The 27,807-nt window shown below is 44.0% G+C and overlaps 1 protein-coding gene across 5 annotated transcripts in view; it reads right to left on the bottom strand.

Annotated features, from left to right (window-relative positions):
• Window positions 1-27,807, bottom strand: part of RFX2 (regulatory factor X2) — a 60,008-nt gene that overhangs the window by 9,452 nt on the left and 22,749 nt on the right. The window contains exons 2-10 of one of the 5 annotated variants that reach the window (XM_076359594.1): window positions 20,634-20,746; window positions 17,798-17,887; window positions 16,722-16,801; window positions 15,754-16,018; window positions 11,415-11,489; window positions 4,828-5,009; window positions 2,375-2,494; window positions 1,177-1,292; window positions 138-256 (exon numbers count right to left, since the gene is read on the bottom strand). In XM_076359594.1, the coding sequence (XP_076215709.1) occupies window positions 138-256; window positions 1,177-1,292; window positions 2,375-2,494; window positions 4,828-5,009; window positions 11,415-11,489; window positions 15,754-16,018; window positions 16,722-16,801; window positions 17,798-17,887; window positions 20,634-20,738 (1,152 nt within the window). In that variant the 5' untranslated portion in view covers window positions 20,739-20,746. The remainder of the gene's footprint in view (window positions 1-137; window positions 257-1,176; window positions 1,293-2,374; window positions 2,495-4,827; window positions 5,010-11,414; window positions 11,490-15,753; window positions 16,019-16,721; window positions 16,802-17,797; window positions 17,888-20,633; window positions 20,747-27,807) is intronic. The other 4 variants (XM_076359597.1, XM_076359595.1, XM_076359596.1 and 1 more) reach the window with 4 other exon arrangements.

Here is a 27,807-nt window from a genome sequence, read left to right as displayed (position 1 = left end):
ATCTGGCTTGTAATACCTAGCAAGTCAAGCATTCCCTATTATATTCTAGCTTTTCCTAAGAGCAGGATGTGAGATGAGCACATGAATTATGTCCCACATAAATTAATAAATCAATTAAAAATATTCCAAATAATCACCTCGCAGTGTCGCCTGTAAAGAAGCTGCAGAGTTTTCACATCATTCATGGTGACCCCTTCTTGTAAGAGGACGTTACCTACATCAGGGGCTGGGAACTCGGGAAAGACATGGGTTACATCTAGGGGAAAAAAAGATTGGGAAAGATGGTGAGAGTTAGGAGCACTCGGTTACGCAGGACTACAGATGAGTGCAAGGTGCTGCTGTCGCTGGTGGCTATCTTTCATGTTTCAATTTGGGGTGAAGCAGGAGAAATGAGACCGATAACCTAGTACTTTCCCAATTCATGCTGCTATACTGGGCAAAAAGCGAACAACCGCAGCCCATTTTATTCAGTGTGGAAAGGAAAATGTTTTCTTTCTCGCTGTAATAAAAGAAACAAGAATACATTGTCCTCATCTACTGCGCTTCCCATTAGATTTTCTCCGAAGCCTGAAAAATGTCTCTCTGGTATTTTGAAGAGTACAATGGAAAAGATAATTGGACAGCAGACGTATCAGGAGCAATTGTATTTCAGAGAAGGCTCAGAGCTGGCTAGGATTTGGTATCTCTATTGGAGATGACGGAGACACGTAGATCCACGACCAGCAAAGCCAGAGAGCTTGTCTCCTAAGGAGAAAGTCCTTATGGATCGTCTGCATCGGATACATATTGCAGCCTTTGTAATGAAGAGAATCACGCTTCTCCCTCCGGCTGCCTGCCTTAGCAAGGCTCTTCAGGACCTCCACTCCTTCCATCCAATTTGGATAAAACCAGACGGATTAAAAACATACTCAGAGGGAACCGACAGACCTGACGGTACAAGGAAAAAGCCTTCCTGTGGGTATGGGAGTTAGCAAATAAACTTAGCAAGTGTGACAATACCAGAGCTTATTAGAATATATACTATATATAAAATATATATAGTACATATAATATATAATACTGTAGATTTATTAGAAAAGCAAACACATTCAGAACAGATGGGCCTTGCTGGACAAGACCTTCCTTCCTCTTAAGCCTAGACGTGAGATATCTAACACATTAAAGCAGTCTCCTCACCTATGAATTGCTGATGATGTTGACTTTGAGCAGCAACTGATTGCTCCGGCGTAGTATGCGGGTTACTATTGGACCCACTCTCTGCCATGCCATCCATCTTCTGCGCTGGTCTATACCTAAATTTAGAGCGTGGCTTGGGATTTACACAGGCACGAGCAAACACGTATGCATTATTTGCAACTCAGTCATGCAGACTTTTGCGTTATATGTAATACACGAGGTTACATTGAAGGCCAGCATTTTGAGGGTTGACCATTTATATCACCTACTCAAGTGGAGGGGGAAAATGGGAACTTCCTTTTGAAAAGCACTCCCCAAGACAGAATTAAAGGGGTTAAGAAGTTTGCCCAAGGTGACATAAAAAAAGAAAATGAGAAGCAGAGCTGGAGTGGGTGACAGAGTGCAGAGACTGTCTCGGGAGCTGACTTTTGCATTTACTTTCTGTTTGGAAGCTGAAGAAAAATTCTTCTGCTCCTTTTTCACTCCAGCAAGAACCAGAAGTGTCCGTGCTTCCAGAAGACAATCCCAAATTCCTTTGCACATTGTATTTTATATCCAAAATTACTCAGACGCAAGACTAACCACAGCACTATTTAACTTGCACTGTTGCACAAAAAAACCACAAACAAACAAAAACCAAAACCGACTCAAGCACAACACAAGCCCCCCTCGTCCTTTACACTGATTTGGCACAAATAACTCCATAGCTGAGGTCCTAAAACAGTTCGGTCAGAGGGAGGCAGTGAAAAGCGGCACATATGGTGGCATTCTCCATAGCAGCGGGCTGAATCGAGCCGCTGGCAAACAGAATAGGCAGATAAATGCCATTTCATAGAATCATAGAATCGTTTGGGTTGGAAGGGACCTTTAAAGGCCATCTCATCCAACCCCCCTGCCGTGGGCAGGGACATCTTCCACTAGATCAGGTTGCTCAGAGCCCCGTCCAACCTGACCTTGAATGTTTCCACAGATGGGGCATCTACCAGAAGTGTTTTTGGACCCTTCCACCACTCAGAGTGGCCAGTGACCTTGCAGCCCCCTCTTCCACAGCTTAGCTCTGGCACTTCAGCAACTCTTGGGTTTGAACTGTCCCAACACGCTCCCTTTACCAAGTCCCAAGATGGGGTCTGCCACGTTCTTTGGGAAAGGACCCTTCTGGGGCACCGCTAGCGAGCTCCAAGATGCTGGGAGCACCTACCTTTGCTTCTGGTGGATGGGCTGCTGCCTCATTGCCATGTACTGGGTGTCCTCCTGCAAACGGTTCAGCGGGGACTCTGGTTTTAGACGGATCCCGTAATAATGATATTTGGAGTTTCCCCTGGAAGTATCAGCATTGAAATTGCTCAGTGTAAGCTAGTCAATGGAAGGGACACCGTAGCCCTGCAGTTTACTCTTAGGCTTGTTTTGACAATACAGCCTACTTCTTACAGCACACGTCCGTTTGCTGCCAAGCGCTATTTGAATGGCTGAACTAACGAATGCCATCATCCCCTATAAAATTTAAAACCACATGTCACAAAGTTCAGTGACATCCACATTTAAAACCCAGCAAGGTTTGTTCCAAGTAACCCATGGTAACTGGAGAAGAAGAGACAAGCGTTACAATACAAAGTGTTATTAAACAGAATGACAGAAAGACCTCAGGGGACACTTTGCTATTTGATTAGGGTTTGAGGATTTGTTTTTTCCATAAAAACAAACTTCCATCTTTATCTAGACTTGGATAAAACAAGCCTGACTGAATAGTCAACTATGATAAGAAAAATGTCTTTCTGTTGCCAGCACTTTCACAGCAATGGCAGCAGGCTTTGATGTGGCTTTTTTCTTGGAGTTGCTTATTTTTGTAGTTTTGTAAAAACTGAAAGCTTTTTGCAAGCAAAAGAGGCTGTAATTCTTTTTCCTTTGCTGGTCAGTAAAGCTGCTGTGATGCTCCTTGGGCGAATGTCTTTCTGTCACATTAGACAGACGTGTCAGTTGAAGTTTTTCCACCAAACTGGAATTTTTCAATCCCCAAGCGTCTGCTTTTGGGAGCGAGAAGGGCAATTATGCAGCCATGGATACATGACGACACTATGTCCAACTTGGCATTAGCCAATTTGTCGCAAACAACAGTTGAGCTGAGTCCTCAGTGGGAGAAGAGACCGAGCCGGGGAGCAGCAGCAGGGTCTCCAGAGCCCTCTTACTGGGGATGCTTAAAATTCATTTGCTGTGTCAGTATGACAGGGTCTGGAGGCACCTTAAAGCCAATGATGCTTCCCATTGGAAAATTACATAGAGAAATTTAAGAGAGGGATATTTGTCAAAGAATTGACCCTTTCTTCCTTGTTGGGGGAATTTTCTCTTTTCAAGGGGACGGTTGAATCATTCAGTCTTTGTCGCTATACCAAAGGGTTTTACACACCCTGAGTGCTCAGGTATGAAGTATGCTTCGGCCATGTCTTAAGTGATTTTAAGTGCCTGCAAGTTGAATAACAGCTGCATTTATAATCTAAATGAATGAATGAATAAGAAAATAATGGGAGACAGCTATTTCCATATTTATTGAGGTTTACTGTATCCTTCCCAGCCTGCACATTTGCAATTTTAAGTGGATTTTTTGCTTATTTGCTTTTTCTTTAATCCTTGATAGGATTAATGAATTTCTCTCCTCTAAAGAAATTATTTCAGAGCTCTTGCACTTGAACCAATGTGCAGAGATCCAAACTCTCCCCTGCTCTTCCTATGACTGTTGCCTCCACGTTCCAGCTGTGGAATGCCCCGGACACATCTGGTTTTGTTCTCGTTTCGAAGCCCAAATATCTAAGCTTGAATTTTATTATATATTATTTTATTATAAAATCTTACACAATCAGAGCAATCATTGTTTCTCTAGTGTATTAGCTACTTCTTTTAAATTAGAAGCTGAGATAAAATGCAAACTCAGCTGTGCAAGCTGTGCATATACTTTGGATGTTCCTTTGAAGGACACATATGTAATTACAGCAAGTATACTTTCTTATGTTACGCTTTTGTTGTAACATCATATGGATCTTTGATGTTTTAAAAGAAAGTATTTGTCACAAAATTCAGCCTGCCGCTTTGGGAATTTAAGAAATAAGCCATTTACATCTGCACAGCTTGTCTGCATCAAAGATGTGGGCACAGGTTCTGTTCTCATCCGTGATGGAGGAACTTTACTGGACCCAAAGGGAGAAACCGTTTCAATGCATCAGAATTTTGGGCTCTGCAGCTGACAGCAGCAATTGTGAAGACGAGTTACTTCATCTTTTTTGAGACACTAATGGAATGAGAAGAAGCCTAGGTTCAAATAAAATATTCTTAGACTCCTTAGGAAATGGACTTAGACCAAATTCCACTGTGTGGCTGGACAAGGCGCTGTCACCAGAGACCTGGAGTGTGTCTGAAATTAACTGTATTGTCAAGCCTCTCACACCGCTGATTCACGGTGAAAAAGCAGCTTTGCCTCACAACACACAGACATTACTTCTGTGCCTCAGAATAGCAATTTTTTTCCCCCCACAAGATCACGGTTGGTTGTTTCTGTAGATCTCGGAAGAAAGACCTTGCCTGTTAAATAATGCTCGGTACGTGTGAGAGAAGTTGTAGGAGCTTTTTTTTTTTTTTTTATTTTGAATGTAGATTCATACCAACCTGGTTCCCAGGCGGCGAGTCCTCAGCCCCATGAACACCGACCGGATCAGTTTTCCGAAGGAAGCGGCATTCACTGGATCCAGTTTGTGCTCCTGGCAGTGCCGCAGGTAATGGTTGTAGAGAGAGCTCCTGGGAAGGCTGACGCCTTCCGCCGTCTCGTAGTTGTCCAACAACCACTGGAGCTTTATGTATGGAAAACATAAATAAATAAAGAACACATGAAAGTCTAAAGAGGGCTGGAACGGGCTGCGTAAAACAATGTCAACGCTTAAATGTCAGGAGAGCCCATCTGACATTAAGAGTTCAAGAGAATTTAATGCTTGGTAGTTAATTTATATAAGTTAATTTATATCACTTATGCCGGTTGTATTTTTATAAAAGTTAAACGACCGTTAGCCCAAAGCTAATAACCCAACAAAAACGCTGTCAGATTTTGCAAGAGCATTAAAACATAGTCCGCCTGCCATCTCAGTGTCCACCTCGGATTCGGATTAATTCCTGCAGAGCCAAAATAAACCTGTAAGAACTCATGTTTTCCAAGAATAAAGATGTTAACATACTGCCTAAGAGGAATAAATTTTAGGGGAACGAAATATGCTGCAAAGTCTTTATTAATTTGAAGATTGGCATGTCTGCAATTGTTCACTTAACAATAAAATTAATGGTTACCAAAGCAACCTTAAAAATCTGAGAGGTTCCATCTATTTTTCAAAATTTACTGTCTGAACTTCTTCTGACATTTCTGTTGATTAAAGTTTGCAATTAGATATAAATTATTTATACCCAGCGGGACTGAAAGGGCAGGCCCGGCACACAGTGTCAGCACAGGAATTAAAATGCAAAAAGACAAACCCCCCAATCTCCTTTAATTGGCTAAATGACTTCAGCATCAAGAAAATAAGTGTTATATTAAGTGAATTTTCGAAGGAACTAGATGTACAAATGGACTAAAATCAATAGCTTTGGTAAAAGTGCTTTCATTGTCGTCAGGGACATTTGGGATTGACATTTTCAAGACTTCCCTCTCCATCCAGACCTCCATCCCTGCATGCATAGGAGGCACAGCTCCACCAGAAGCAGCTGCGTTCACACCAGATCAGTGGCAAAACAGACTCAGATTATGGATGCCAAAATATTAGCCACATCATCTCCTTACAACAAACAGTTCAAGCACATATTGTAATTAAGCACAAACTTAGTCTAGGAATCAGTGGGATTTAACCATGCACACGGATGTAGAAGCTGGCCTATGCTTAGGTCCTCTCCACTCGTGCTCCAATATCTGGCTCTTTTCTACCATTTTCTTCTGGTGAAACTTTGGGGTCCCAGTTCACCACTGTACTCGAGTTTTATATCAATTACTCAATGAAAATACAACCTGAAATGTGCAGTGACATCTCTGACACCTCACTCCATTGAGTTATTTTCAGTTTATGCATTTCATATCCCACTTTGCTCTCACACAAAGGCTTTTCAGCACCTATGAATGTATGTTCTGTGGTAATCACTCACATATCCAAATTTAAACTTGTGCTACATAAAATGAGCTGAATCCAAAGCTGCACAGTTAAAACGATTTCATTCATTAGTTGGGTTTGATCCAAAGCAACCACAAGTTCAAACGACTGGATCCATCAGTTTCGGTGGCCTTTGGAGCAGAGCAGTGGCTGCCACAGCTGGAAGAAGAAAAAGCTCTTGGCCATTTTCCCCTCTGTCCTGCTTTTCACAGAGCTCCTTGTCACCTTCCCACCTTCCTCCAGTTACACATCACCTAAGACACTCTTTGCTGTGTTCTTCCGCAGACGAAGATCTTTCTGACCTCCAAACCCTACGGTCCTCAGAGGTGGTGTTTGCTAGTGGTCTGCGTCCCTTCGTGCTCTCATCTGCAGAAGAGACATCCCTGGGAAGCCCCAAAAAGCCGCTCTGTAGCCCTGAGCCTCCCCCACCCATTAAGCTATCTCTAACAAAAGTGGACCCCAGTGTTTTTGACATAAAAGACCAGCAGGAGCTCAGTTTCTAAGTAGTCCACACTGTGCTAATTTTGGCCCATCCTCTGTATTTAAAAGATTAATGAATAAGAAGGTTCTCTCTTGTTTTTTAACCATTTATTTTATTTATCCTATGGAAGATACTGAATGTGGATCAGCTATTTATTTTCTAAACCTGTTCTAATTCCAAGCCTTAAAAAAAAAAAAAAAATAAAAGTTGCATGTGACAATGGATAATTCAGATATAGGTAAACCCCTCTCATTTAAATTTGATCCTGGGCATTTTTAGGCTAATCCCAGATATTTCTAGAATATTCCCTTCATCTTCCAGCTTTCTTTTTCTGCAAGTGTCTTTTTATATTCCTTTAAACGTTATAGAGTTTCACAATATGAACTCCCACTACTGAATTAGAAATCTATTACGAAACGCACAAAAGAGCTTAAAAAAGAAATCTGTCAGAACATAAATAATCTTCAAAACATGATTTTTGCTCTTCCTGCATTAGTAATAACAGACCGGGCACTTAAAATGGGAACATGAAAGATTCTTTCCATTTGTATCCCTTATTCTGTTTACTTTTTGAATTCTGCTCAGTTGTGACAATGACAAGATATTCTACAGCTTCATTTCTGTTTATACTACGATCAGGTTCTAATAAAATCACTATGCTTTGTTTGTTATAGGCACTACAGGGGAACATTTCAATTTCATTTCTACTTTAACTTTATTTCTATTGACTGTTTGTTTTGACTTTAAAAAAAATAACCTTCTGCAAAAACCTCGTCCTTGTTCGATTCAAGGATGGCTCTTTAAGGATGGAAAAAGCGATACATGGGGCTGTCTGAGAAAAGAAAAAACCTTTTTTTTCTGAAGGTCCAGGTTTGGAGACGTTCTTTGAAAAAGAAACCAATGAAGACACACATTTGTGGTTCATATTTCAGGTGGTTTTATCTGAGACTGAGAGGAGCAGGTTCCTAAGTCCCCACTCAGTCCAGCTCAGAGTTAGGACGGACCCTGGACCACCCGCGTGCTTGCCAAGCATCCCGAGCTCAGTGACGGGGAGAAACGCTTCCCTCGTACCAGGAGTTCCCTGCTCAACCCCACTGATCTTTTGCAATTAAAGTTTCATCAAAACCTATATATTTTCTTGAAAAGTCTCTTTTCTAGAACAAGTGCCTGTCAGTTCTGGTCCCTTGCATAGTTAAGCCCCAAGCCATCCATGTACGTGAGCACAAGCTCCAGCATCACCCGCCTTTCTCCACCGAGCAGGAGATTCATCCTTCATTAGGTCATTACATTCCTCCCCCGGCCAAGGAAGAATTATTCCCTTTAACAGTTTTCCTACTTCTCTGCTCAGTCTCATTTTAGGTGTTCCCACCTAAACACCATTTGGGGGTAAGATCTTTTCCTCAGGGGAAAAACTCCATCAGCGCCTACCTAAGAGCCACTCACCCACAGGGAAGAAGTCCAGTGGTTTTTTAGAGGTTTATTTTGGGTTTTGGGGGGTTTTTGTTTTACAGGCAGTGAGGAAAATACACATTTTCCCCCTGCTCCTATGAGTGCTATGGATATCTAGGAGCCGCAGGGCCTCAGGCAGGTATGCTATGGCAACTACTTCCTTATATGCCTAGCTTCAGGCACTCGGGTACAAAAATTGTAGTCATTTTTCTCAAATTTCTTTGCATCATCTGCAAGCTCATAATTGGCAAAGAAGTAATCCTCTGACCCAGCGACTCTGGAGAACACTTGTGAGCAGAGCTTTTTCATTAACAGTAATAGATTGACATGATTTCACTGGAAACATCATGTGTCACTGGGGTATTAACATTAGCTTAGGCTTCCAAATCTGATATTCCAAGTGCACTTGAATAACCTCTCAGAGAGTTCTTGAAGCTAAATTAAGTTATCAAGTGTGGTTCCGTTTCCCATTGACTTTGTTTAAACAGCATTATGTAAAAAATTCCCTCTTGACTGAGATACCTTTAGTTTTCCTTTTAAAAAAAAAAACAAAACCCAAAAAACCAAAACAAAGATTCCTGGCACGAAACATCTGCTGACGGCAACAAAATAAACCATTATCCCAAGAATTTACAGATTTGCAAAATGTGAAATTTAAAATGAGGAACAGAACACTTAATGAAAAACTCTGCAACCTTGAGCAATTAAGACACAACTGATAGTGCAATTAGCATTATATAACAATTTCCTCAGCTACTAGCTTTTGTCAAGCTCATATTTTGCTTTCAGCCTTGACAAATCACAGTCACCTGCTGCTTCACTTTCTGGTTGTCATGTGCAAGCCTGACAATATCGTGTGTCAGTCACAGAAGCATTTGGGATAGGTAATCCTCTGTCTGGTTTTTTGTTTGGTTTTTTTTAACAAAAAGAGGTGGGAACTGCAACATCCCGGATAGCAGAACCCCTTGTAACATGGCACGTGCCAGGGAACACGTGCAGAGAGGTTCAGCGCTGCACATTCATCGGGCTGTCCCATACGTTACGGTTGGGAGCAACCTCTGGCAGTCTCCAGTCTCCAGGTGGTGGATGCCCCATCCCTGGAAACACTCAAAGTCAGGTTGGACGGGGCTCTGAGCAACCTCATCTAGTGGAAGATGTCCCTGCTCATGGCAGGGGGGTTGGACTAGATGACCTTTACAGGTCCCTTCCAACCCAAACCGTTCTATGATGATTCTATGATTCCAGTCCAACTTCCCACTCAAAGCAGGGCTCACTTCCAAGGGCAGTCAGGTCCCTCAGTCCAGTTAAATGGCTCGTTCAGTCAAGTCCTGAAAACCTCCCCGGACACAGGCTGCACAACCTTCCTGGGCAACGGCACCGACCTTCCTCCAGCTCTGGAAAGAAACTGCCTGATCCAGTTCTGCAACGTGCTGCATTTCCTACAGGCACTACTCGTATCATCGCCTCCTCATTATTCCCATATGTCCGCAGACATCGCTCCGTGCTCCAGGAAGGCAGAGCAAGGACACTGGAGGTGCACGGGGCAGCAAAGGCCCCGCAGGTTTCCTTGGCTCAGGTTCTGTGCCTTGGCAGAGGGAATTACCCACCCCAGCCCTGGAGCTGCCCAGGGCAGCACGTTGCTTGTGTCTGGACTGACATCCTCAGCGGAGAGCTGATGTGTACACATATGCTCAGGAAGTAGTTTATTTGCTTTAGAATTTGTAAGAGAACTTAAGCCTTATGCCAAACTACGAACCATGACCCGAGAAGAGAGACACTATGTTCTTTACTTCTACCCTGCAAAACAAGTGTGGGGAAGATCTGATCAGAGGCTGGATCGGGCTCAACTCCATCCAGCACAGCCTGCGGTCAGATGAAATCTCTTTTTTTATCTTTGCTTTTTTTCCTCTGCCCTTTTCCTGCTTTTTTTCAAATCTCCTTCAATACCACACCACGACCCACCCCGTCCTGCTCTGCTCTGTCCCCTTCTGCGCTGGGACAAACAAGAAAAATTCTGCAGAGAAACCTTATCCTTAGACAATCTGCGCGGCACTCGGGGCACAGCATGGGCGTGTGAGCACGGCCACAGCCCACGACAGGAAGGATGCACAGAGATGCTCAGAACAGCAGCTACCAAGCTTGATTCTGCAGGTTTGTGTTTCCCCAACTACAACAAGGAACCTTCAATTTCTAGAAGCTGAAATAAGGATCGAGCTCATCCAGGAGCCCTGGCTTGGAGTTCGACATCAGCTTAAGAGAATCAGACTGTTAGGTTTAATATTCCTTTCACTTTCTTAGGCCATTTCTCTAGGGTGAAGAGGGCAAAGATTTTTTTTGCAGGACCTAAGAATGACAATGGATCTTCCCCCAAATACAAAGCAAAAGGAAATCTGTTAGAATAAAGAAGTACCACTTTGTGCACTGTGATTTATCAGTGCAGAACATGCTTCAGCCTAATCCAAAACACAATGAAGTCAAGGCAAGTCCAATGACTTCAACAGGACTTGAATTAGACCCTTCAAATCTCACACAAGCATGTGCTCACCGTTAGGCATTACTGCATGGGAGCCATAAACCATGACGCAGAAGGCCCAGTAGAATAGCAGGAACTTCACACAAAGCAGGGAAATTGTTGGCATAGTGAGAAGAGAGAGGTCTAGCAAATGGATTTAGCATAGCATTGTAACAGTGATGGTCTTCCTGAGGCACAGAAAGAGGCAATAAAGGCATTCACAGGAGTAGGCTTTTGGTACACACTATCTAAGGGATATCTGTCATGATTCACGCCAAGTTATTACTGTAGAATTGCAAGTTATTTTCCAGCCATCTTTCAATTCCAGTGAAAGGAAAGAACTTCCTCAAGTGTGTTTATCTAATTGCCAGCAATTTCCATTGCAAGGCAGATGAAATAAAAAAACACAGGGTAGAAGCAGTTAACAGAATCCAGAGCATCTCATAAACAAACATTAACATCATGGCACTTCTTGCAGATTCTTGTTTCTTGGGAATGGGCTGCTTTGGGCAGCACAGCTGAATCACAGGCTGCTTTGAGTGGCTCCTGCTGTTGAATACACCAAAGGGCTGCAAATAATGCTCCTACCAAAGCAGGAAAAAGGTTGTAAATTCCGATTGTAACTTACATGGCTGTTGAGCAAACTGCTTTTGTGTGATGTAATCCCTTCATTTTTTTGTAGGTTTTCAATCGCCATTTCAAGCTAAAGAAAATGTGCACGGGGAAAAAAAAAAAAAGGAAAAAAGAAAAAGAAAGGAAATCAGATAGTTAGCAACAGCCAGGATTATTATTTCTTTATTAATATTTGAATGATTAATGCTTTATATCAACAGGCTTGTGAAAAAGAGGCAAACAGATGAGGCACAGTCCTTATGGGATGAAGCTGCAGACGTTATTGTATGGCATGCAAACTAACAACACAGCAAGAATCCCTATTAGGGTGAAAGAGCGAGACCAGGGGGCTTTTGATCTTCCACTAGATGCATTGCCCATTTATAAAAGAGAAGCAGTTTTCCTTCTCCTTTCCCCTTCACGCCTAGACCAAAACACCACCAGACAGATGCGCTGCAGCAGGTCAAAGGAGATTTGCTACAGAGAAGGTGCATTTTACCCAGATCTTTCAAGGAAAACTGGAAGTAATTACTTTGGTTATAATTACTTCTTGACATTTTGTCAAAAAACTAACAGCAACTAAATAAAACAGGGGCACAAGGAGGGTTGACACACAGAATGCATAAGCCGGAACAGATAAGAGCTCTTTGCTACTGAAGAGAACTGCAAAAGGACTCTGAAGGAAGAAGACAGGTTTCAGTTAAGTGAGCTTCTTCCCGCAAAGACAGGCTGGCATACCTTGATGCTACTTGTGCTCATTTCCATTGATCTCAGAGCTTCTGCAAGCCTCATGGTGAGGCATTCTGGCCCCTGAAGAGCCCCCTTGCTTCCCTCTTTCTAGCTTCTGTTCTACACTCAGCCCAGCTATGGCTGCTGCTTTGTGCCTGGACCCTCTCCTGGACCCTTCTTGTCTTCTCCTTTCTGCTCCTGGGGCTCCCTTGGCAATCTCTGGCAAGACTCAGCAGATGGCTGCTGGTCCCAGAGCTCTAGTGCTCCTGAGCACAAGATTTTTGCAAGTGAGGAAGGGAAAAAAAAACCCCAACCCCCAAAAAACCCCCACATCTGCAGGAGCAGAACCTGCTGTTTCTCTCCAGTAGAGGTTCTCAAAACCCTGTTATCTGTGACCTGTTAGTGCAGGCAGGACAAGGCAGCACACATCAGCCAGTAAAACTTGCAGTCAGCAGCTATCTCTAGCATCTGTCCTCATTTAACATGCATGGTCGTGCACTCATCTGTAGGCACATGCACAAAGCATCCCATCTGCACAATGATCTGTCAATGGCCTCCTTCACATACTAGTTAGTTCCCTGTACTCCAGTTTGCACTGACTCATAGCATGGCGAAGATAAAGGTCGAGATAAAACCAGCCATTTACAAAACCCAGCTCTGTTAGAAAGGTGAGAGAACAGAACGAATCAGATCTAACTTCTGAAGTAACATTCAACAACCGAAGACACAGTCTGTGCCAGATCCATGTCTGAACGTGATACTCCGTCCAAGCACCTCCAGCACACGTCCCTTGGCTTCCACCCAAAAGTGCCATCGCTGTGGCACTTCTCAAGAAGTTATCACTGAATTCAACAAAAAGGGTCAGTCTAAGACTATGTGTCAGTGTTTTCTGAGAAAACTGTCTAGCACACCCTGATGCACCATGAGGAACCAAAGACTAATTGCTGATGCAGCTTTCAGGAAATGACTCAGTGTTAGAGGGAGACACCATTTCCTTCCTCTGTTCAAGGAGCAGCGCAGCACCAGTTGAGCAACCCCTCTTAGGCAAGCACAGAAACACTGCCTGTCCTTCTGGCATTCTGGTAAGTGTCCCATACAAACGGACACCTGACATCTGCAGAAAAAAAATACTACAGACTAAAAGCTCTTAAACAGTCCTGCACGAAGGTGAGGAGCTCTGAGGACCCACTTACGGGAGGTCTCAAGGATTTCCTCTCTTGGAAGAAGAGATTTAAATGAACGTTGATAGTGCTCTATTGGCACAGACATTGAGTGGGACTGCTTCATGTGCTGTTTCAGTCCATTCGATGGAGCAGAACATCATTATTCCAGCAGATATGGAGAACAGGTTTCTTTAAATATTCGAAGATTTTATTTTAGTGTACATACATCCCTCAGCCTCCTGAGGCAGCTCTTACACTATTGGTAATTCTGAAGCGCTACCTTGCTCCCAGTCTCCTCTGAGGATACTCTCCTTGCTTTCAAGGTCTCAGTGTCGGCTCTGCCTCAAGCATTCAACACCTTCCCCATTCCTTGCAGCTGCATCTCACATTGCCAAACCCTCACATTGTTGGCCACTTTGACATCCATCCCCTTTGTACTACACCCCCAAGGCCACATGCAAACACTACGGCTTCCTTGTCTACATCTGCATGAGCTGTACTTTTCTTTCTCTCCACAAAGCTATTAATCCTGCCCCAAATACGTTTTACCAGGACTACAGGACTACTACTCCGGCCTCTTTAACGCCAGCCTTTCCTATTCTCTGTTTAAGCAAGACACTGCAATGAAAAATAACGTTCCTACCCGTTGATTTGATTTAGTCATTGCTCTCCTTAACCCTTCCACTACCTGTTCACCCATTATTATGTGAAATGAAACCAGTTATCATGGCTCTCTCTATCCCCCTCCAATTTTGGTCTGTGCTGAAAGAGCTGAAAGCCACACATAGACACATCCCTGTACTGTTTTCCAGACAAGCATCTATGCACTATTTGACCCTCTTGAGCCCCTCCACAAGAGCCACAGACATTTTGTGTTAAAATACCGTCTGAAAGTTCACTCCTACATGCAACAGAGTGAATTTATTTCAGATGCATTTTCATAAAGGTCACTTCCTGAATCCTTTTTTTTCTGAACAGCTTTATCCCACGTGATAGACAGCTACAAACTAAATCTGTTCGTGGGACACTTCTATTGACACATATTCTACTCGTGCTTTTTACATTGTGCCCATCACCATGGAAATTAAAAAAAAAAAACACCAAAAAACAAGAGTAACGTTGTGCAGCTTTGCAAGATGCAGTCCCACGCAGGTGACAAGATCAGCAGCTACTTCCTTCAAAATAACAAGCTTGAGCAAAAATCAGAGGATGGTCCAATGCTGGTTTTTAACTATGAACAGTTAAAATACACACACACACAATTCTCGCACAAGAAATGAACCCCAGCTAATCCAGATGCATCTGTCATTTTCTCTTCCACCCAAAGCTGAGGACTTTTCCCCACAGATAGCTACTGCTACCTAAGACAGAGCACATTTACTCCAGGATCAAGGGCAACCTTTCAAGGCACAAAGATTCAAAAAAATGTGAAGTCTGTATTCTAAAGCTCTGTGGAAAAAGAAAGTACAACCTAACCAGCCAGATTTTCAAGAGTACTCAGTAGCAAATGGCTCCTGTTTTTCTCCCTGGGTGGTGCTGTTCACATTTTAAAATCTGGCCACATGCACTGAATTACACCCACATTTGTAATTATGTTTACATACAAACGTATAAACACAGGTAAATCAGTCTGGAAAGGAAGGCGAGCAGAGCTCCAACCCACTCCTGGCCACAGCTGCTACTAAAGGCTGGTAAGATTCTCAGATAAAAGCCCTGGTAGCTTCTAGCTGCAGAAAGGCTGTTTTGGGTTAATAGTTGTATTCCCCTGAGTCTCACACAGCTGTACAGCTGTGCTTCTAGCAACCTGGCACCTTGATTGACAGTTGGAGGGACATGATTAAAAAAATTAGAGCTTTAAAACATTTCTGTTTGATCAGTATTATCCCTAAAATACATTTTCTGTAACACATGGCATGGACAGAATACACAATGGTGTAGGAGATATATACAAAGGCTTTTCAATCACTGTGCATTTGGCATGACCAGCTTGACATACTTATGTGCTAATTATCCAGTGTGTTAATAATGGATTTTTCAGGTCTCTTCATAATTAAAAATATATTCATATATTTCTTTATTTTGGGTAAGCCAAGCCCCGTGTTCAGATGTTATTAGAAAATGTAAATATAGAGAATTCTTTTGAATTGGAAAGCCAAAACATTTTGCTCAGGGAAAAGAAACCAAAACCCCCAAGAATTTTCTCTTATCTCCATGCTGCATAATTTCAATGATCCACTCAGAAAGTTTGACAAGCCTCTGCCCACCAGCAAGAGAGACATCCCAAACTCCTGTTGAAAAATATCTGTAGTACACCAGTGTCTATTCTCTCGCTTGCATTTGCATGGCACGTTATACAGACATATACACAGTGATAACAATAGGAAGTTTTATTTTCTGAAGGCTTTTCAGTTCCCTTGAAATAATTCCTGGCCCCCGAGCTGCAACATCTGCAGGGCTACATACCGTTGCTGGAGAGGAGCGTGAAGTATGTGACAGAGAATGTCTAGTGTTTTCCATCCCCCCATGAATGAGATAGGCTCCCGAGCCGGAGAGGATCGGACTTCCCCCAATGTCCATGGTGATGCCCACCATGTTGTGAGAGGGAATGGCTGTAGGAGAGGATGCCGCTGTAGTCACCTGAGCTCCACCTCCCTGCGGTTCGAAATAGGATGCTGCACTGCTGGGGGCGTAAATCTGAGCTTCGGTGTTGTAGGAGTAGGCGGCTCGTCTGTCAAAGGAACAATAGGGTCAGGAGGTGGAGCACACCTCGGGTGGAGAGGAGCTTGCAGAGCTAATCTCATGGACAATAGTTTCCACAATCTGGACCACCTTTTAAAAAAAACTCGACTCCACTGCCGGTGGGATTTGCTCCATTGAAATTGAACCCTGTGCTGTCAAAGTCACTCCTGACGATGTTAATCAGTCCTGTGACGGCCCTGGAGCAAAGGCCCCCAGCCACAGCCAGAGCAGTGCCCAGGAGTCACTCTGCAGCCATTGTAGGCAACCTCGGTACCGAAGGCTGAGAGCATCCCAGAGGGCATCAGGCCCAAAGCGGGGGGCACAGCAGAGAGGAGGAAGAAGAAACCTTACAAAACCGCTTTCTTCCTCTAGCAGTTATGCTCTGGTTCCTAAAGGCACCCACCTCACCACACAATGGGCTGGGCAGAGGAAAATACCGGACCCTTTGATGTAGCAGGATTCCCTGGAGAACAGTCCCTCCATGAGGACACCACCTCCCCCAAGGCTGGAGTCTGGCTGAAACTACCCCCACGCACACGACGTAGCATGTGAAACGGTTCCTTCTCTTCCTCCTTTTAACGGCGGGCAGTGCCAGCAGCAGCACTGGGGTGGAAGGAGCCTGGGAGGACCGAAGGGCTCAACCCAGCTGGGAGGGGAAGAGGGGCTCACTACAGCCAACAAGAGACTCTTACATGGTTCCATTGGTATAAACAGCTTCTCCTCCTTCCACATACTGGACCTGGGATGGATATACGTGCTGCACGGATTGCACCTGAAACAAGCATCATAAACTCGAGTTACGGATATGTTATTGCCTAGGAACAGCGGAAGAAATTGCATATTACATCCTTAAACAACTTTCAACCTTACCTTGACATTTAGGCTTTCTTTTTAAAAGCAAAAGAAAAACAAAACAAACAAAAACCCCACATGCTTAGGAATCCCAAAGGGCATATTTATTTTAAAAGGTCATATCAAAATAACTAACTAAGTAGTTGCTCCATGAACAGTGGAAACAATGGAGCTGGGTTTCCTCTGCACACATGTCTCAGGGCTGGTTCTCCGCTGACTAATAAGGGTGAGATCATGCTGCAGCCTTTCCTTCAGAGAGGAGGTTGGCAGTGTCCCTCTGCACCCCAGCCCGCTTTTTCATTGGTCTGGGAGGGACACAGTTGCCCTCTGTCAAGTTTTTTTCTGAAACCGAGCAGCCAAATAAAAAATTACTAGAGGAAAAAGTCAAGAGAGTCAGACTCACTGTCCACATGAAGCAGCACCACATATGCCTGGTTTCTTAGGAAACAAGGACTGCAAAAGGCAAAGTTCAGATAAATAAAAACACTTGCATGGTGCTCCATCACCTAACCTTTCTATGAAGCCACATGCGGTCAGCACATTTATTTGTGTAATTAAAAAAAATCCCGAACACTTTGCCTCTAAAAAAATCTTTACAGAGGAGGACTGCTTTCAAATAGCAATTAAAAGCATCCATCAAATCTTCAAATGTATGAAAGACAACTGCTACAGTAAAGGTTCTTTCTAAACTTTAAGTATCTTCAGAGTTTCTTTTGCCATCAGTCTAAGAAAGGAAGAGAGAGATGGAGAAAGCTGCTCTCACAGTGATCTCCAGCTCTCTAATTGCACACAACTCTTTAATTAAGAGCATGGGTTTTTCTAAGCAGCTATCTGGCACAGTTTCAAATGTCATGTGGGACGTGGGGTCCTGTTGGCACAGGGGTCCCTGCGTGGTGTCTCACCCCAGAGATATTACCTGTTGTGGAACCTGCTGAACTCTGGGAACAGAGATTTGCTGCATCTGCGCCCCTTTGGGAGCGGAGCCTGCTGCTTGGACCAAAACCCTCTGAAAGAAGAAGATATAGTAACATACACTTACTTTCAGTCTGTAACACAGGTGAGTTAGGTATTCTCTTTCAAACTTTTATGGAAAGCTTGCCTCCTACTCCAGAGGCAGCAGTAGCCCTTACTTAGCGTCCCCGCAGTTCCCATCCTTCCAATGCAATCTGCACCAGACACCAGCCTGAACTCAGCACCCTAAACCTGGGAAAAGCAGAGAGCTGAATCCACATTTTCTGACATGGACCATCTTTAACTATCCATGCAAGGAAATAAGAGCAAACAGTTGATTGACGAGAGGAGCTCCACATGAGGTTCAGTCGCAGCTAAACAAGAACCACTCCTCACACATTCACCTTTTCCTCCTAGGGCTGCAAAGTTTCTTCTCTTACGGCTGCCATATCAAACCACGCTCTGCCTCCTGCGACACAAAATCGCACTCTCCAAGGTGCCACAGCCCTTAAGGTTTCTACCAGCACCAAAGCTCAGATGGTTCTGCATCTCCCTTCAGTGCCACCAAGGGCACGACAACACTTTGTTTTGCCTTGTGGCGGTCACTCTGTCCTCCACCTCTCCACTGTCATTTCCATCGTCCCCCGGCTCTTTGTGTTACGCCCGGCATTCGGTTTGAGGTTGGACACACGTCTCGTAAAGTGCTAAGCACCTTGCAGATCCAGCAAAACAAGCATGGGGACACGGTGGGTGGAAAGAAATGATTCAGTGAGGCCCGTGGGAACAGAGCCTAGGTACCAGCATGAGAGTAAGAAAGGAAACATTCAAGCCAAATATCAGTATGGCCTTTTAAACTGATGAGGACCTTCTTCAAGGAAACAGTCATCCTCTGTGGCTTGAGGCTTTAAAAAATACCCAGCAGATTGGGCCAACTGAACAAAAAGCTGCAAAACAATCCCACATGAATCCTAGAAGAGACCTTGACAATTACTGGCTACCTTATATATATATATATATATATATATATTTATGATTTTTAGCCCTCTGACACCCTCCCAACATGCCCTTTGTAATGAGCCAGAAATTCTATTCTAGCAGAATTATAGGAAATTATAATTGCCTAGATTTCTAGGCAGCCCCTACATCACCAGTCCCCAGGCTGACCTTCAGTAAGTCTGGATACATTGGAGATCCTGCAGCTGAGCTAGTGATAAGGACACATACACTTATGCCACCCATCACTCTGTCCATTTTCTCTCCAAAAGAGGCTGTAACCAGTGCACGATGGGAACATTAAAAGCCCTTTTTCAAGTCAGGCCTTGGCAATGCCACCTACATCAAAGTCTCCGAAAGATTTGTTCCTTTCTCCTACTTTTTACCCATTCTCTGTCATTGCTTTTACCGAACGACACATCTCCTCCTTTGGCACGGCTGCCCAGCTCAGCTACTTGTGTAATTTGTCACCGCCTGTCCGGTGGCTCCTACCACCTTCCAACCAAAAAAACTTAATCATCCCCAACCTGTAAGATGCGGCCATCCTGTTCATACAGCCTGCTCTCACACTGAAAGGTAGACCAGTGATCAACCACACCAAAGGCTTCAGCCTCACACCAGTCATGCTGCCAGTAGTTCATTCCTAGTATTTTCTTTGTGCTGTTGGTGAGAAGGGAAGGCTCTGGACACTTCTCTTCAGCAATCTTCCACGATCCTCTGGGTCTTCCTTAATCCATGGAGTTCCATTCAATACTCCGTGTCATGATGACAGCACCGGCAAAGGCTGGATGGGTAATAATCCAAAGCTAATGGGTTTTCTAAACTTTCTTTAACATGTTGTCACGGTCAAATTCACACTAATGACTGACGATCCCTAAGATCCTTGACACTACTGATCAGCGATATCCACATCATTACAATACGAACAAGAAACATCACCCAGTGAAATCGAAGATGGGAAGGCTGAAAGATGACAGAGAGCTGGCCAACCACACACTGAATCACACGATTCTCCTGGTGAATCAAATGCTCCTACCAATTCACAATTTTTAATTGTTCCTTTTTGTCAGCATCCAATGGCAGCTACTTCTGCTCACTTGGGAGCTGGAGAAGGGTGTAGCTAAGTTATACCCACCCATCCTCTTATCCCTCCAGCTTCCTGCGACAGAAACTTCTTTTGATAGTTCCCCAAATGGCAAAAAAAGGAACTAGTTTTACTTAACCCTTCCCATGTTGCATTAGGTAGTTTTCATTCATCAGCTGAAGCTATATCATTTCTCTCCTATCAGGAGACTTCCCAAGTGCATCGTATTCTTGTGTATGAATCACGAATCCCCCCTCCCCAATTTAAAATGTCAGGATCCACCTACCAAAGGAAGAGACCAGCATGTGGCTCCTCCACCCTGTCCCCGCACTAGCGCTCCCTCCACCTCTTCTCTGCTGAGCTCGGTACCCTATTTGCAGAGATGCCTTTAAGGACAGTTTCATTTTCTCCTGCTTTTATCGACACACCAAATAATGACAACAGGATTTTATACTGAAGCAAACACCAAACTGGCATGAAATTATTTCCTTGGGTAGCTAAGTTAAAAAATCCCATGTTTTAAAGCTTACATATTTGTAGGGCTAACAGAGGAAATATCTATGGCCTTTATCAACACAAAGTCCAGGAACAGGTTCTCCCCACTGCCTCAACAAGCTGATTAACAATCCTCTCCCCCATATAAAAACCCTGGATTAAAATACATCTGCCAGTAAAACAGGTCTCTTCTCCATGGAAACGGCATTCCCAGCTGTGCATACGTTACCTGCTGAGACGCTGGCACTGGCTGCACTACTGGAGCTTGGGCTGATGCAGAAGTGTGAAGTGCCACAGAAGCTGCTGAGTCTGATCCACCCTCTGAACTCTGCATGCTCACTGCTGGGGAGAGCAGAGGGGAGATCAGCCAGGGAAAACACAGCTACACACTGCAGCAAACGCCCGAGGAACCCGCGTCTAACAGGAACAAAATCCCAGTGGAAGATCCAGGGGAAGTGCTAGGAAGGAAGGCAGTTACCTTCCTACACAGAGGACTCTTTTTAGTTTTGGAGCTAATTTTAATACAGTATTATATTAAGAAAAAAGAAAGTTGCACAATTGTTCCACAGAAAGGAGAGGGAAGGAACAGAAAATGCATTTCTAAATATAACCGAAAAGTAGCATTGGAAAATTATTGTGTCATAGTGAGGATAACTTCAGATATGGAAGAGTAAGAGCATATTTTAAAAATAATTTTTTCTCCCCCTCTGCCTTATCATGTTTAACTATTGCAAAAAAAAAAAAATTAATCAAATCTAAGTACGTGCCTGCAGCTTAGCTAATGCTTTCATTTGGAAAGTGGGGTGGTCAATTTGGGTTTATAATCACAACCGATAATCAAACACGAATAGCAGAAGAACAGTGATTGACCATCATTTTAAAACCTGCAAACCACCCCCACAAAGAACCACCTCCACTCTCCCATCTGTACCCTTGCCCCAAAATCCCATCAGCCTCACCAAGGTCCCCAAACACAGACACGCCATCGTCCTCCGGTCCTGCTCCCATGCTGCCACCCCACAGGGCTGCTGCCCTCAGCATCTTCCAAGTCACCCGGGTCCCCCTGTCCTGGCACTCACCCAGCATCGCTCAGCCACCCTGGGAAGCATCCCAAGGGCCATGCAGGAATGTCCTGGGGACGGAGAGGCGGCACAAGAGCAGAGCTGAGCGCCTGCCCTGCAACACAGGCTCTCCATCGCCCGGGTCTCCACGTTCCCTTACGGCACTGCCCTGGCACCCCGTGTCTGTCCCCTGCGGGGCACGGGGCATGTTAAAGCCGCCTGAGGGGCACTGAGGGTTGCTGCGATGGTGCTTCCCGAGAGCAGACAATGTCATTTTGGGGTTTTTGATGTAACATGGGGGGGTGGGGGAGCCTTTTTTTCTCGGTTTCTTGTGAAAGTTCCTGTTTAAAAAACTATTTTAAAAGGGTTTCTGCTGTCACTTCAAAACCAAAAGATTCAGAAACATCCAGATTTTGAGCAGTGTCATTTCTCCTTTCTCAGCCTCGCTGCTGAGCGTAACGTAGCCTCCAAATAACAGCGTGAAATCTTTTCTGTTTTATTTCCCTTCTCCATCCAATATTTAAGCTTTTTCCTCAACTTTGTGCAAGTTAAGAGGCAAAAGGAAAAATGAGAAACTGAGGGACACTGGACCCTGCTCATTTGATAGCTCTTTGTGGTAAAAAGAAATGCAAGGGGGAAGTGAAGTTACAAAAGTTACCTGTTTATTCTCCTTCAGCCACTGAAAAAAAACCCCAGATATTTAGATTCTTCACAAAACAGGTTTTTAAGATTTTTTTTCCAGTCAGTGCTGACCCCATATTCCCATGCTACCCATTAGCAAATTACACCAATTACTCTCCCGACTTCCCTGAAACCCCACAGCTTGCAAGTCATTTTCTCTTTCACATCATCTTTCTGCATCCAGGAGGAAGAGTAGGTACAGAACCCACATAGCCACTGCTCCAAATACAGCTACCAGATTAATTTAATGATCCAGAAACAAGGTAAAGAAATTTAGTCACTATTTATCACCATTCGTGTCCCTTCGTAGCCCTCAAGTCTGCCCGTAGCAGACGTGCCCAACCCTGTTCCCTGCAGCTCTACTATATAAAGGCAGCACCTGCTTCTCCCGATCACTGCCGCTGCATGGTTCTTAGCCAAAACCTCTTTGTCAGAAGATACCAGTTGCAATTGCGCTGCGGGATCATGAAAATAATAATTCTCGCAGTAAATTAATGAAATAGCCTCCCGCCTGTTCCAGCCCAAACTTATTTGCAACTAAACATTTGGCCAGAACTGTTGGCAAAGGCGGCAGGTTTATAAAGCTCACGTGAAAATGCTCAGGCAGAAGAGAGGGGTCACTTTTAGCGTACATATTCCCCTAACTTTTGCAAGCGTGTTTTATTGTCTATCATTTGTGCCCAGGGCTCCGGTTCACAGCTTTCTAGGGTTGTGCGAGTGGAAAAATATAGCGTGGTGAGGTTACAGAAGAAAGGTGGGTAAGTTGCCAAATGTATTTTAATGATCTATTTGAGAATGGTTCTGGCAGGGTCAGATCTCAGCATTTCAGGTCTACAGAAAGGTCTCTTTTCAAGTGTAGTTATAATCAGAAAAGGACACTCAGAAGCGATGCTATCTCAAAATTACCACCTACTCATCTCTGCTGATAAATTTTGTCTTCTGGTTTCCCTCAGTGACCAAAAGAGACCAGAGAGAGGCAGGCAGGTTGGAAGATGAATTGTCTGCTGCCAAAATAAATCATCAACATTATTTTCAGATTCGTTACAAAACGCAGGCTCTGTTAATGATGACAACCCAGCCAGACACAAAGACCCCGATGAAATCTGCAGCTGGTACTTCCAGACAAGGTAGACAGACACAGAAGTACCGGACCACCAATGCACACATACAAGACTACTTATTATTTTGTTTATCAGCGAAACATCCTGGATAAAGAATAATTCATTTCCCATTAAGCCATCCTGCACTTCCTGAGAATTGGAGAGACAGATACATGTGCGCCATCTGCTAACATTAATTCGTGCTGATGAAAAGCTGACAACGTAAACAGAATTCCTATGCTCTGAGAAACCATCACAAGGTGCTACAAAGCTTTCCTGACATCCTGGGAGCACAGCTACCCGGTGAGCCGGCACCCGAGCCAAGGCTCCAGAGGATGAATAAAGCATCAGCTTTCAAGGAGGAGAGGAAACGTGGCATCCGAAGCCTTGCTCTTCCCTCTTCTTGGGAGTTGTGCGTGCAAAGCAAGGAACACCCTTGTAGCTCCTTAATGAACACTGGTTGCTGGAGCTCGGCCGTCTGCTTGTGCAGCTCTTTGGCAGTTCTGCCACATCCCTAAAGCAAATGCCCATGAAAGGACTCGCTGCTCTCCTTCGATCTCATTTTTCACCTCCCACAGGGGAGGAAGTTTTACAGTGTTCTCGATCGTCCTCTCCTAACAGAGACTCGGTGGCTCAAAAGCGAGCCCTCCTGTTTCCCAAAGATCTAAGACCTGCTGCCTTCCTCTCAGATCTGGTCTAAGAAAGAGAGGTTCATCCCAGCCGCGCTTGCTTCCCACTCCTGCCTGGGGGAGAACGCTGTAGCTCTCTGGTAGCAGAAGTGACCGAAAAAAGCTATTAAAAGGTGTCTCCTGGCTTCTGACAGCCGGTGAAAGCCTGACAGCTTGGCAGTCCCCCTGGTACTGGGGAGTTTGCACAAACTGAGAACCTAATTAGTAGTCAACAAAGCCGCTGGTGGGTCACAGAGGGGATCAGCATCCACAGTTGACTTTCTCAGCTCCAGGGCTCCTTACCGGGTTAAGAAGAGCAAAAAGACAAGTCAATTATTTTTGCCAGGGCAATGAGCAGACGGGACCTGACCATGCATAAGGAATAAAATCGCCGTGAGAAGGGCCTTACTCAGAGGTTGGGGTTTCAGGTAGAGACAAATTTAAAACGCCTGTTGCTCAACGCGGCCGGTGATGTCACATGCAGCATCACGACTGTGGAAGGCATTGCAGAAATCTGGATTCCAGGTTGCATCATCACTGAATGAATCACGCAGATAACAAGGCTGCTGCGCTCTGGAAACTGTCTGTTTACACACAGCTATCTCGGTATCCAAGCAAACAGCGGTGACAGGAAAGGAAATACAGAAAAAACTACTAACTTCTGGGTGCTATTTCTGGTTCTGCCACCAGCTTGCTCTGTGACCTTGAACAGGATGCTTCCCCTTCCCTGCGCTTCAATATTCCCACTCCTAAAAAAGCCACAATACTCCCCTAAGTAAGGTATTTTTCGAGCACTGGTCTCAGAGGGGCTGTCAAAGTCTGAATGCATTTGAGAACGGCAAGTAGTAACATTACAGGCCTTGAGGGTTGATAAAAACTCCAATTGTCACCGTTTCATTCATAAGCCACGTTGCCTTCATGTAAATAGCCTTGCCTTTGTTAATCTCTCCTGCCTCAACCAGCTCCAAAATGCTGGGAAAACAGAGATAAGAGGAGCATTTCAAAATATTTTTCACATTCAAGTTTGCAGCGAGAGGCGGGAGGAAAGGAGGGGGTAGCAGAAGGAGATCACAGCGCTTTCTCCTGCGAGTTGCCTTCGAGTGCCGAGAAGGGAAAGCGGCGGCATCCTCTGCACCAGTTTCCAAGCCCCCAAAAAGAGCTTGGGAAAGGAGGGGGGGCTGATGCGAGAGCCCCCAGTAGTGAGAAGGGTGCCCCTGGGCGCTCGGCCTGTGCTGCAGCCCACGAGCTCTGCCATCCAGGAGATGAGGGGGAACTGCAAGTATTTTTCCACAGAATGTTTTAATATAAACTATCAGCTCCTGAACACTCGAACAAAAACGTTTCGGAGCTAAACGCCGAGACCTCAAACGTCTAATAACTGCTGCTGATTAGAGCCAGAGCAGGCAATCCGCCCCAGGGAAATACTTGGTTTATTTTTCTCTGGTGCTCTGGTCCTCGCTCCACGGGACATGCAAGCACATGGCTAGCCGAGCACCGGCAGCCACCCCAGGCGGCTCGGAGACTTCAAATAAAAGAGGATTTAAGTCCCTGCCTTCCTCAGGCCCAGGGTCGCTTCTGTTGTAATTGCAGGCTGACCTACTTGGTGTTTTTATACTAGAAGAACATGTCACCATTTGAAGTGAATAGAACTCTCCCCCCTACCCATATTTTTAAGAGCAGCCTTACATAAATCAGGGGTGGGACTGGCACAGTCTTGGCTCTCGTGGGGTATTTAGGTCTTGTATTTACATATCTTTAATTTTTTAAGGTGAAAATGTAAAACATATTAGCTACCCCACACCAGCAATCAATGAATGCTTTTTTTAATCCAGAATAATCATACAACCATACCAGTGTTGCTTTCAAAATACTGAAATTGTTACTGTTTCAGCGAATCACTTGCTCATTTGAAGACAAATCATGAATTATTTTATTTAATTTGCTTTTCAAAGCTTACTTGGTCATCCTTTGATCTTATTTAAACTTTTAAAATTCCTTTATTACATCCTTTTTTTCTGGCAGAACTTTTGAAATAGAATATAATACTGGGACGTAAATGAGGGAAAGGAAAATGTCCTCGATGAGTTGTTTGTTGTTGTTGTTAAGAAGAACGGCCAATTATTCTATCTCTGGGACAAAGTTTCTCACAGCTACTTATATTTAAGCTTCCCAGTAAACCTTGGCGGGTGTTATTACCGCTACCGGGTAAGTAATTCCCTCCATTTGCCATTTGTAAATGGGCTTAACAACTTCTTCTCAAAGAGGATTTAAATGTGGGGCATAAAAATCCACCAGGAAAATGACTGCCTTGAATTACCGGAATCAATGGTAAATCAGATTTTTGGTGACTGAAGGATGTACTTCATGGCTTTCATTTCAAATTAAGATATAAAGGCAGAAAAAGTTTATTTTTCCAGGTGAACCTGCTATAATTATGCTTGCCTTTTTATTAATGAGATTCAGTATACCCAACAGCCAGGATGCTCAGCTGTGCACAGTTTGTGCTCCAAGTTTTCTTCCTGTTCAACGGATCTCGGGCTGACCAGGGGGTAAAATAACCAGGGAATCACATACGGTCACATTTCCATATACAAGTACATGATACAGCTATGAATTTTTTATAGAACTCTCTTGATATCTGGTATTTTACTGAAAATAATGGGAAGGTTGTAGTTTAATTAAAAAAATGAATTATTTCTCATCTATAACATTGACCTGCTAGGATCAAAATTCAAACCCAAGTTTTTGCTTTTTTTTTTTTGTTTGGTTTTGTGCATTTTTTTCATGCTTTGAAAGGAAGACTTACATGGAAAAATAGTTATTTGGTTTCTGGAACTTTTATTCAGGTTCAGTTGGCTTGGAGCTTAGATAAATAGGAAAACCAGAACAGCAATAATTGAATTCAGAAAAAATAAAAATGCTATTTAATCATCACATTCTATATGGGCTTTAAGTGGTATTTTCTCCCCTGACTACAGAAAAAGGAACTATGGTTTTTACATTTAATAGATTCACTACTGAGAATCCTTAACGCTCTCAAAAGTGACTGAAAATAATAGAAGGAACACGGGGAATAGCAGATTTTGACTTTCCTAGCAGATGGACACTATCCATCAACTTTATCCACCACGCTCTATGCCACATTTATTTTACTAAAGAAAACCTTGTTAAATATTTTCCATTTCATTCAACATTTTTGGCTTCGTCCGTATTTAATAATTTGCCCTGAAAAGGCATCAGTTGTGTTTTAACCAGAGCATAGAAAGGAAGTGTTTCGTTCTTTGGAAGAAGAAACTTTTTTATTTTATGTGAATGAAAATGCAATCGAGTGAATTATACCACCTTAGAGCAGAACTAAGGCAAATACTTGTATCAAACCCAGCTTGCCTCCTGCCTCCACATGCATCCTTTAATCGCCGCTGCGCATGTCTCCAAAGCATGATAGCTCCAAGAAACAACAGGCGTTCCCCTGAACTTCCAATCAGGAAAATATTAATTTATTTTTCCATTGCCCATAAAACTCAGAAGCCGGAGGAGCGCACGAGCAGGCACTTGCAGATGGCCAGCACGTGGCTCTGAACCGAGACCAAGGGCCACGTATGCCCCCATCTTTGCACCCTCTTTGGAAAAACATGATTCCAGCTCACCCATCTGTGAAACCAAAAGAAACTCTTCGCTTTCGGATGGCTGAGCCAAAGAGAACCTGCTCTACCAGCATCCGCGTTTAGGAGTTATCTTTTCCTTCAGACCATACAAGCGATGCTTGGAGAACAAAGCTCCCAACACGGCTGTTAGCAATGGGTGCACCTCAAAGCATTTGGAAGTCTGGCTGCTTAGCACCTGAACTTAATCCTTGTCCAAAATGTTGTACGACTGGCAATCGTGATACTAGC

Source organism: Aptenodytes patagonicus, chromosome 25 (genome assembly GCF_965638725.1).
Source record: "Aptenodytes patagonicus chromosome 25, bAptPat1.pri.cur, whole genome shotgun sequence".
NCBI lineage: Eukaryota > Metazoa > Chordata > Aves > Sphenisciformes > Spheniscidae > Aptenodytes > Aptenodytes patagonicus.
This window is presented reverse-complemented; position numbering and strand designations above follow the sequence as displayed.